Source organism: Nicotiana attenuata, unplaced genomic scaffold (assembly GCF_001879085.1).
Source record: "Nicotiana attenuata strain UT unplaced genomic scaffold, NIATTr2, whole genome shotgun sequence".
In the NCBI taxonomy this organism is placed as follows: domain Eukaryota; kingdom Viridiplantae; phylum Streptophyta; class Magnoliopsida; order Solanales; family Solanaceae; genus Nicotiana; species Nicotiana attenuata.
Genome location: NW_017673414.1, coordinates 71,666 through 83,413, shown reverse-complemented (window position 1 = coordinate 83,413; position 11,748 = coordinate 71,666). Strand labels below are relative to the sequence as shown.

The 11,748-nt window shown below is 38.0% G+C and overlaps 1 protein-coding gene across 2 annotated transcripts; it reads left to right on the top strand.

The window, feature by feature from the left end:
- The first annotated feature begins 782 nt into the window (after positions 1-782).
- On the top strand, positions 783-7,707 carry LOC109216321. 2 transcript variants are annotated; one of them, XM_019380463.1, is made up of 8 exons: positions 783-1,317; positions 2,870-3,073; positions 3,255-3,746; positions 4,672-4,782; positions 5,273-5,461; positions 5,828-6,052; positions 6,851-6,971; positions 7,055-7,707. In XM_019380463.1, exons 1-8 carry the CDS (start codon positions 895-897, stop codon positions 7,186-7,188), a joined length of 1,899 nt encoding a protein of 632 aa, XP_019236008.1. In that variant the 5' UTR covers positions 783-894; the 3' UTR covers positions 7,189-7,707. The 2 variants fall into 2 exon arrangements, with proteins under 2 accessions (XP_019236008.1, XP_019236007.1); XM_019380462.1 differs by having other exon boundaries at positions 3,252-3,746.
- The last annotated feature ends 4,041 nt before the right edge of the window (positions 7,708-11,748 follow it).

Below are 11,748 nucleotides of genomic sequence, written 5' to 3'. Positions count from 1 at the left end.
TATAAAATGCCAACCAAATATGTTATTAGTTATGCTGAATTTTTTACAAAATAACTAATGGCTACCAAACATGGTATAAGTTATGTTACCCCTAATACATGAATAACTTTTCCCCTAACCGGCTACCAAACGACCCCTAATTCCTAGCAAGTTGAATATCCTCAGGCATAAACCATCTTAGTATGAATAGAACACAAATTTATATCTTCAAATAAGGAAAAATGCCCTCGTAGCTACTTAAACTTGCATCCGATTTTTATTCTTCAGCATTTCCATATAAACACCTTAGTGGGCGTTTAGACATAAGAATTGTAAAATTTCAAAACATGGAGAATTTTTTTTTTCAAGTGAAAATTGTATTTGAAATTTAGAGTTTGTGTTTGGACATGAATATAATTTTGGATTGCTTTTGAAGTTTTGTGAGTGATTTGAGTGAAGATTTTGAAAAATAGTTTTTTGGAGTTTTTTAAATTTTCGAAAATTTCTAAAATGCATCTTCAATTGAAAATTGGAAATTTTATGAACAAACACTGATTTAAAAAAGAAAATTGGAAAAAAAGAAAATTATTTTTAAAACGGGCTCTTAGTCATTTGGTACGAGGGATAATGAATAATTATTCTCGAGATTAAATTTAAGATAAATTTATCTTACATTTAGTTAAGATAGACGATTAATTATTTCGGAATTGCAGTACCTTTTGTAGAATAGAATAATTAATCCAAGAATAACTAATCCCGAAATAAGTAATGTAATGTTTCTCAACCAGAAAAACCCTCAACAATAATAAACCCCTCCGTGCACTACAACCCAGCTAAGCCCCCAACTATGGAGGACCCCGCCAGAAAGCGCCGATTTTTGAAATAAACCCTAGCCCCTCTGTAACCGCTTCTACAATGGCTTTCACTCTCACCCTTCCTTTGTCTCCCTCAACTTCTCTCTCACCCAAAACCAATTCCCTAATAAAAAAATGGCCACTTCACTTCCCCAAATTACCCTTCCGATTTCCCAAAAACTCCCGCACTGCCATTTCCTGCTCGGCACAGAAGCCATTTATGACAGAAGAGAATATTCTAGAAGCTGTAGCTGATTTTGTCGGAGCCGAGAAATCGGTTCCACCTTGTGTGAGAACTTACGAGAACGACCTAGCTCGACTCAGCTTAGTTGGAGCTGTTGACTTCCAGCAGGCTCTCACTGCTGCTGCGGCGGACGGCGGTGAAGCTGCTAATGAACATATTGCCGCCGGTATGCCAGCTATGGTTGTTGAAACGTTGTTTCCTGGGCCTTGTGATGAGCATAGTACTGTTTCTACTAGACTGGTGAGTTTATTTAGAGGCACTAATGTAGTTGTGCTTCTGTTTGAATAATTGGGCTTCATGTGTGCATATGTGAAATTAATTTCATTTGCTTAGTCCATTGGGAAATTAAGTTTAATTCTCTGTATTCTAAATGATTAAGTGAGGGCGAGCCTTGCTGCAACAAATTAAGAGGCTGAGCCAGAATTTGAAGCTTATGAGTTTAAGATTTTAGTCCGTTCTAAATTAATAATTTGTACACATTCAATGAATTTCTTAAGATAAATTTAAGCTTTGGAACAAAGCTACTGTGTTCGAGGCTGAGCCTGTAAATCAAACACTAGCTCCGCCCCTGACATCAATAAAGTTGCTCCTTTAGTGGCCTATGGAGCACGAGTTTGAGGCGTGAAAAAAGCCTCTTTGTAGAAATGTAGGGAAGGTGCATTCAATACATGCCCACTCTTCCCCTGTCCCTGTGGTAGTATGGGAATGTTTCGTGCATGGGTTAGGCCCTGTATCCTACATCTTTAGACTCACCGACAATAGGCATCTGTTTATAATTACAAAGGAAGCAGCACTTTTTTGGACCTGATATTCATTAATCTTCACACTTGACGTGGAAATTAGTTGTCACAAATCATCTTAATGTAAATGCAATACGTGGTGCTAATAGTTCTTCGAGACCTAGCCAGAGCAGACATGAAGGCTTGAAATGTGTTGAGTTCTTTTGAGAACGATCCAAGTAAATTAATTTGTCTCCAAAATGCTAGCTTGTGCATGCCAAGTTTTCTTTCGGTAATAGCCAAGTGTGGATCTTTGCTTCTTTTATGCAACATCAAATTATCTTTTTGGTCTGAGCTAAGTGTGGATAATAAGCCAATGGTTCGAACTCGTGACGTGCGCATTACCCACACATCACGTACTGAACTCTTACCACTAAACTAAAGGCCCAGGGTCTGTATTTGTATGCTGCTTACATAGCTCATAGGATGATTAAGCTGTTATTCAAGCTGAAATATGTCCAGCACAACCAATGTACCTTTTCCTTCAATTTATAGGAATTTTCTTTTCATATTTGTGGAAGTAGTTTTATTATTCGAAACCTTTCTTTTAAAGAAGCTAATGGAGTAACAAACAAGAGTAGTAGATCATATCCTATGAAAGAAAAAATAGAAAAAGAACAATAGGATTACATATATAATTGTGGTCTTTGGATGGGTTGTAATTATTCAATCTTTCATTTGAATGGGACCTTTTTCTTTGTTTTTTAAAATATTTATATTTTTACTCGAGCAGTTGATTAACAATTTTCTTTTAGGTTGTTACACACACACACATACATATATATACACTACTAAATTTAAGCCATTGCTTATAGCTTGAAGCCTTGGTGTTGAAGTTAATAATGATGCAGGTGGTCTTCACTTTCTTTGCCGAAGTTTAATGCCTATCGTCCCAGATATTGGTAGACGGTTGCCCTTATGTTTGATTTGGTTGCATGTTCTGTTTATTGCTGATATGAATAATGTATTACAAAATATTATTATAGTGTGTCTAAAGCTTGACATTCTGGCAGTTCTTACCTGCAAGAAAAGTTGTGGAGAAAGCCCAAAAGCTTAAAAGTGCCCTAACTAAAGAGATTCTGTCAGGCACGACATCTACAAATATACTTGCCATGACATTTAGACAAGTGCTTCTGCAGCATCTTTGGAACTTTGAACTGGTACTTTTTATACCAGGAGCAGAAAGAAATATGGATGATCTTGAAACACCTAGACAGGTGGGGAACTTTTTATTTTTGGACGTTACCTATGCCTTCTCCCTCCCAGTCTGTGTTTCTATCTTTTAAACTGTCTTTTGATTCATTATACTCTTTTGTAATATCAGATTTATAATGTCTGCCTTGCAGGTGCTACATGATACTGATAGGTTCAGTTCTGTTATTCCTTTCCTATCAGCAGGTACCTCCATCTTTTGCCATCACCTCATCAGACGAACGAGTCATCTCTGTTATTTCAGAGGTTATTTGTCTTTCTTCTCTTGAAAGCACTAGAAGACATTTGCTTAAGGATACTCCTGGAGGAGCAGTGCAGAAGTTTTTCCCTTGGTTTCACAAGCATAAATGTATTGTCTCAAAAGATTCCTCTGTTACTCTATACAACTTACTGGAATCTCAGATAGTTGCAAATGCCAATATTTTGCTCCAGAAATTTTCTTCAGAAAGGGCAAATTACAGACCAAGGGAGGGAAGATGGACGAGCAACTGGTTAACTTCAAGTGCATACTCCAAATTGGAACAAATTGGAGGCCCTGAATTTATTTCTTGGCTGAGCGAGTATGTACCTGCTTACAAATTGGAGATTGATGCTGAGAAACTTCGGAATGTGAAATTTGAAGGGTGGAAGGAATCAGCAACAAACACATGGGAGGTTTTCCTAACTCACTCCCAAATGGTAGCTCCATGTTCTCTGCATCTCTGTCTCTTGCATCTCATTGAGGGTTAATGGGACGTCTATTATACATCAGATACTTCATCAAAAAGTTCTATATGAAGATAACTTAGATAGGTCCTTTATATTTTGGCATCTGTTAGGCAGGACATAATCTAATAGATGTTACTTACCCTTGGTGTTTCATGTTGTTTTCGTATTTGTGGACGACTATCCAGAGTTCCATGTATTTTATGAGTATTTGTTTCACTGTCTTGTGCTTTGCTTTGTCGATTGATTAATTCACAACCATTAAATTCTTCCAATATTTATCTGTGGCTTCCCTAGCATCAAAGGAAAATCAGTCACCCAATGTGGAGTTTGTAAGCTCATGCATTGGTAGTAAATTTGCAAATGGATTACCTTCTGCACATTTCATTTTAGTTTCATTTTCATTTTCCCTTCCCCTTGAGAGCTCCAGTAAGCGCCACTCAAGATACTTTTTCTTAATTGCTCTCTGGTTCCACACATATGGTTACCTTTTTTTGTGTCAATATTATTTGAACAAAAATGTAGATGCTGAAGATATGGCCACTTTAGTCTTCTACTCTTTCACAAAGGCTTTTTCCCCAAAGCATAAGGTTTTAAATTTGCAACTTTGACTCTAACGGTGAGACATGTATTAGGTCATCCTTTTTATTTTAGTTGATAAGCCCTCCCACTAGATGTGTCATGTGTGTATTAATAGTGCTAGGAACTGGAGTGCATGAAGTCAATCGACTTTTTCTAAATGCATCAAGTGCTTCTATCTTCCTAGACGTTTTGGTCTGCTTATAAGATTCAGATTAAGTTTTGGTGTGATCTACTTGAACAATTTTCATGCAAAGTCCGCACTTGCTGGGCATGTGATTATTTCTAACAACTAGTTTTTGTTGTTTTACTTTTTCAGGTTGGTCTAAGTGACATTCTAGATATGTATTATGAAGATGTCTATACACTTCCCAACAAGCAGTTGTCATCCGGTGTTGTTGCAAAATCTTTCAACTTGCCCTCTAGCAAGGTATGGCATGTGTTAGGTCTTTATATGCCTGCTTTATTTGCTATTATCCATGAAGTGATAATGAATCACCATCATAAGTGAGCTACTTGAAATATTTGAACTCCCTTTTGGAAGGGGGGAGGGAGTCCAAATGAGAGTGTGTGTGTGCGCGCGCGGTTAGCTTTTGCTCAAATAGTGTATGTGTTTAAAAATTAATTGTACAAAAACTATATTTAGACTTAGTTATTAGCATTTGAAGTCGTCGTTCTAAATCCAAAAACCATAAAGTTGAAATCCTAGCTCCACCTCTGTGTGTGCGCGCGTGTCTAACACGTGAGGCATTGAATGGCTAGTTGGTGTTGTGATCTTGCCTTCACATTCACACATTCTCTATCTGTTGGGAGTATGAGATATGGATTTAAGTTTTCTTTTCTCTAAATGACTACTTTAAGTACAAAGGATATCTTGTTGAATCAAATGGACTATAATATTTTCTCTTTTTGGATTCTAGAGAAGCATTTCTATGTCAAAGGCAATCTCCATGGTCCTTGCAAGTGGAATTTTTCTTGTTGCTATAAGAGTTCTTAGTCAATGTTATCTTCCTCATATCCCCAGTAGAAAGAACTATCACCAGGAAATTTATCCAGTCAACTCATGTGACATGATCTCTATTCAGCATCAGCCTATGGCATCTAGCAAGGTATGGATGTTATTAGTTAAACTGGCCTTGTCTTTTCGGAGTTCATTTGTTCAGTTTTGAACAGTTACTTCTTCAAAGTAGTTTACCTCATCTGTGCTTAAAATGCTAGGATTATTTATTGTGTCATTCAAGAATTAATTGGTTTTCCTCAGCAAGAAGATGAAACTAATACTATCCAATTCTTTTACTTGTCCAAAATAAGAAGTTTCTTCCATATTTGTTTGTGCTTCATAATTATTCTGACCATCTAATAGATGACACAGACTTTGCATTATTCTCCACATTTATTTTATACTAGCCATTCTTTCTCTTTTAATCAGTAGGTAATATTGTTCTCACAGTGCCAAGTGCTCTTTCTTTCTGTAGTCGGAAGAATATTGCGTCTCGATCATTAGGAGAATCAAAGAATTTTACGGCTGGCCTGGAGACATAGTGATGGGTTCTGGCAGCTCTGCGTCGATTGGGGAGCTTCCAGTATACCTGAGGTATGAGATGGACCCCAAAGATTTAGATCTTAATTCCAGCTCTACGCCTTCAGAAGGAATTGAAGATGAGATGAAGGCAGCTGCACAAGATATTGCCAGTTATCAGGTCTCTTTTTTGGATGCACTTTCTGGGTTTATTGCCAAGTTATTTCTGTTGTGAACTTAGAACTACTAAAATAATTATAATGAGCATTAGCATGGTTGCATGCTAGTCATGATCAGAATCAAGGACAAGGTTAGGCTTTGGTCGTATGAACATCGAACCATGTATTTTCAATCGGGAACAAGTGAGGAATATAAGAGCTAACAACTGCATTTTATGGACATGCATAACTAAACAAGCTAGCTGTCAATCTTGAAAACTTGATCTAGCTTAGGTCTTCCCATAATCCTGTTCACAACTGTAGGCCCCCCTTGATAAATAATTTACTATTTCCTGAAATTAGCTATTTGGGGTCAGATTTGCATTTTGAGTTAGTAGGATTTCTGAATTACAAAATTTAAGCACTGAAGATAGTCATTGCTACATTGTTTTTTCTCTGCTCATAACGCTTTTGATTTTAGCTTTTTTTTTTTTTTTTTTTTTCCTGTCAAAGCCTTTCTGTGCTCTTTTTAACTAACTATTCTCATCTGGATTTCAACTCTTGCTGTATATGTGTTTAGGTAACTTCATACCACTTCTAGATGTATATTTCTTTTCTGCCGCTTCTAAAATATTTCTTGATGTCAATTCTATTTTCTCTCATGCTTAGTTTCTGTGGTTGGGTGTTCCCAAGTCTATAGTTGCCAGTTAAACATAAGGCTATAAATGAACATTTTCAATTACTAGTTCATATGTTCCTGGAAGTCATTGGGTTAGATGTGTTTATCATAGTTGATGTTCTTATATACGTATGCCAATCAGGTTGTTTTGTCTGCGGATGGTAAAATTGTTGGCTTCCAGCCTACGAGTCGTGTTGCTGTTAATCAATGGGCAGCAAACCCTTTGGTGAAAGAGCTCTATGGAGGAACAAAACTTTCTCCTGGTATACTAGCATTCACACTTGCTTTTTCTTTAATTGATTGTCTATCCTACGAAGATATCATTAAGGAGTATTCTTGGATGCAGGCTTGATAGAACGAGGTCTCAAAATAAGCCACCCTGGTGATGTTATTGTACTGGAATTATTGATGTCAGTAAATCCTCAAAGTTCTTTTGCTTTGGTAAGACCAGTTAATGCGATTGCTGAAAATTGTAGATGAACATGTCTGCACCTTCACATTCAATACTTGTACAACTAGTTACATAGATGGGCAAGCCTTGTTCCAGGTATAAAGGATTAGGGGAATTTACAGTACCTTGGGTTCCATCTTTACTGAACTGTCATGTGAGTTCTCTTGGCATCACTGCGGAGTAGTGTGGTTGAAGAAATGAGACAATATCTGAACTACTTCTTAACACAACCCAAAGGAAGAACTTCCTCGGTCTTTGTAGGAATTGTGTCCACTCACAACGCAGCGAAAACCATTTTGCAGAAGGGAGTAAAACACAGTCCATCTCTAACCATGTAAATTCAAAGGCCTTCCTCCCCTCCCCCCGGGTAAGCACCAAAGGAAGAACAACATTGAATATGTGTAACAACCTTTGTTCCAGTATGCGCAAGCTGGCCCGGACACTACGGTTATTAAAAAAAAATAATAAACTTTTGTTCCATGCAAGAACTGCTTCCTCTAAAATGTTATGATCTTTCTGGTTTCGACTAAACAGAGAAGCTTTAGCCAGGCATCTTTGCTCAGTACTTCAGTAAGATGTTACAGAAAAAGTTCACTGTGAAACCACCAGACCTTTGATTTGAAAACGAAAAACTAAGTTCCTCATTTGCTGCATTCCTTAACTTCAGTAACATGTCATACTAAATGTTGATGTTACCATTAGCGGAAGATCATGAAAGTGGAAGAACTAAAAATTGCTTAAAATTGAGAGCTTTTTGAAAGCAATTCTATTACACTAATGACCCCCAATGTGTACTTCAGAATTTTAATCTATAAAATGAACACTACCAATCAATTCGATGGCCGCGCATTTGATTGGTTGGCGAATGCAAACACCAAATTTCATATAGGCTCTTAAATGAGGCATTAAAAGACCATCTAATATTCTCAATTTTGGGACTCCCAATATCAACTGTCATGGCTTCACATCATCTTTTCCGACCAATATCAACAGCCATCAACAACACCAACCAATACACAACCTGCCACCAATAACCACCTTTGCGACTACCCTTCCCCACGCGACCTCCATTCTCAGCCATTAGCACTAAACTACGAATCATTACTATCAGCCACCATCATCAACCATCTGCAGTAGCCATCATTAGTCACCGCCACCAATCATTTCTATCTCCACCACTAGCCTCCACGCACAACAACCACTGCTAACAACCAATAATAGCCACCTTCACCACTAGTCACGGTCACCGGCCAATTCTCCACCAGCTTTAATGCACTTCCATCACCACCAACCACTTCCATCGCTAGCGACCACCATACACCATTGCGCGTATGTCAGCACTTGTCACCATTGAACAACCACCATCGGGACACCCTACGCCACCACAATTCCTAGCCTCCTTCACCAACCATGACCCACCCCCCTATAACTATCATTGCTATCCACCACCACCGCTAGCTTTTAGAGTGTGATTCATCAAATCAAATAGTTTATACATAACCATATAATTTACAGCTTGTTTGGATGGTTGTTCCTTATTGTATCGTATTGTATTGTTATCCCAAAACAATGTTTGTTTTGATTGTTTCATTGAAATTGATTGTATTGTATTGTTAAATTCATTGTTGCGGAACAATGAAAAGTCCCATTTTTTGAAACAACCGATTTGGTGTGGTGGAATTGTTTTCTCTTTTTCTTTCCAATTATGCCCTAACTTATTACTCCACAATTCTATTTTACCCTTTATCTTTTTTCTATTTTAACTCCAAATCTCCAACCTATAACCTAACGTTTTTTTTCAGACCAATGTTAAATGTGTTTTGGCGCCTTCTGTTTTATTTTTTCTCCTAATTTGCTTTTAACTCAATTCTAATTAGCTGTGCTCCTTCATTTTGCCTTCTTATGTCTCGCTCCTTTGTTCTGCTTTCTTAAGTTGTTTTGCCTTCTTCTGTTTTAATTTTTAAAATTATTTTGATACATAATTTTTAATAAATTTAATATTTAAACAATTGAGGGTATTTTAGTAAACTTATCAGTTACAGTACAATACAATACAATCAAACCAAACAAAAAAATATTATTTAACAATAACAAATAATACAATATATCCAAACATTGTATTCATTAAACGGTACGGTACAATACGATACGATACAATACAATACAATACATTATAAAACGATATGGAACAATGATCCAAACATAGTGTTAATATTTTCTCTAATATTTTATGAGAATAATTTATTATTAAGATATTTCAAATTTTAAACTTTTTTTAGTTTATAGATAGTTTAATTGTACATATTAGGATGCTGAAAAACAATAATAACATACCCAGTATTATCCCACACCGTGAGTCTGGGGATGGTATTGTGCACGCAGACCTTACCCCTACCTTGTGAGGATAGAGTCCGTTTCCAATAGACTATCGGCTCAGGAAAGCATAAGCACCACATTAATGAAAATATAGACAAGACGAGACAGTACCAAAAAGTCATATAAAAGCAGAATAAAAATAACAAGATAGTAAGGTGATCAACAATGAAAGAAAATAATGGTTAGTCATAAAAATCTACTACCAACAGAAAGTGAGACTGTGTGCCAATACTACTATTATGAATGCTCTAGACTACCTTCTCTACTACCCTAATCCACGACCTCCATACCTTTCTTACAAGGATCATGTCATCGGTCAGCTGAAGCTGCGCCATGTCTTGCCTAATCACCTCTCCCCACCTCTTATTTAGCCTACCTCTACCTTTTCGTAGTCCCTCCAATTTCAACCTCTCACACCTCGTCACTAGGGCGCCTGTGCTCCTCCTCCTCACATGACCAAACCACCTAAGTCGCGCTTCCCGCATCTTGTCCTCAATAGGGGTCACACCCATCTTGTCGCAAATAACCTCATTTATGATCCTATCTAACCTGGTGTGCCCGCACATCCATCGCAACATCCTCATCTCTGCTGCCTTCATCTTCTGGAAATGAGCGATCTTGATTGGCCAACACTCCGCCGCATACAACATCGTTGATCTGACCACTAATCTGTAGAACTTACCCTTAAGTTTCGGTGGCACCATCTTGTCACACAAAACACTGGAAGTGAGTCTCAATTTCATCCATCCCACCCCAATACGATGTGTGACATCTTCATCAATCTTCTCATCCCCCTGAATAATAGACCCAAGGTACTTAAAACTCCCTCTCATAGGGATGACCTGCGAGTCTAGCTTTACCTCCCCTTCCCCTCCTTGAGTCTCACCACTGAACTTACACTCCAAGTATTTTGTCTTGGTTTTGCTCAACTTGAAACCTTTAGATTCCAGGGTCTGCCTCCATACCTCTAATTGTGCTTGCAGACCGTCTCGCGTCTCATCCATCAATACAATATCATATGCAAATAGCATGCACCACGGCACCTCCCCTTGGATGTGGCGCGTCAGTACGTCTATCACCAGAGCAAACAAAAAAAGGGCTGAGTGCCGACCCCTGATGCAACCCCATCATAACCGAAAAATGGTTCGATTCCCCACCCACCGTCCTCACTGAGATCTTTACTCCATTATACATGTCCTTAATCAACCTAACGTAGGCAACATATACACCTCTAGCCTCCAAACATCTCCACAAAACCTCCATCGAAACTTTATCGTACGCATTTTCTAAGTCGATGAACACCATGTGCAAGTAATTCTTTCTCTTCCTATACTGCTCTATCTATCTCCTAACAAGGTGGATGACTTCTGTAGTCAAACGCCCCTGCATAAACCAAAACTGGTTCTCGGAAATAGACATACTCCTTCTCACCCTTAGCTCTACCACTCTTTACTAGACATTCATAGTATGGCTAAGCAGCTTGATACCCCAATAGTTATTGTAATTTTGGATATCACCCTTGTTCTTGTATACAGGAACCATCGTGCTCCACCTCCACTCTTCGGGCATCTTCTTCGTTCTAAAAATGACATTAATTAACCTAGTGAGCCACTCCAAGCCTGCCTTGCCCACACTCTTCGAAAACTCCACAAGAGTTTCATCTGGCCCGGTCGCTTTGCCCCTGCTCATCTTACGCATAGCCCCCTCAACTTCTTCAACTCTAATCCGCCTACAATACCCAAAGTCACAACGATTCTCGGAGAGTTCCAAATCACCTAGTACAATGCTACTGTTCCCTTCCTCGTTCAAGAGACTATAGAAGTAGGTCTGCCATATCCGACGGATAAGCCCCTCATCCAACAAAACTCTACCTTCTTAGTCCTTGATGCACTTCACCTGGTCCAAGTCACGCGCCTTAGCTAACCTGAACAACCTATTATCGCCACCTCGGCCCTCGAGTTCCTCCTACAAACAACTAAAACAAACAAATTAATTTGTTCAATATTCAGATTTGGATACAATATCTTAATAATCAAATATGCATTGAGATTCCTAAATCACAATCTTAAGAAAATCAAACGGACCTAAAATATTCCTAAAAATTATTGGACCCCAAAGAAATAAATTATTCAAGGTAATATAAACAAAAAACAAAAAAGAAAAGAAAAGAAAAATCTAATTTATATGTTCAGAACAAATAGCATATAAAGGAT

What these genes read in the sequence shown, in the direction of transcription:
- LOC109216321 (XM_019380462.1), top strand. Translation starts at nt 895, where the DNA reads ATGGCTTTCACTCTCACCCTTCCTTTGTCTCCCTCAACTTCTCTCTCA. An exon ending in ATCTTGAAACACCTAGACAG is followed by an intron (nt 3,074 to 3,251) that starts GTGGGGAACTTT and finishes CTTTCCTATCAG; the next exon opens with CAGGTACCTCCATCTTTTGC. An exon ending in AGGAACAAAACTTTCTCCTG is followed by an intron (nt 6,972 to 7,054) that starts GTATACTAGCAT and finishes TCTTGGATGCAG; the next exon opens with GCTTGATAGAACGAGGTCTC.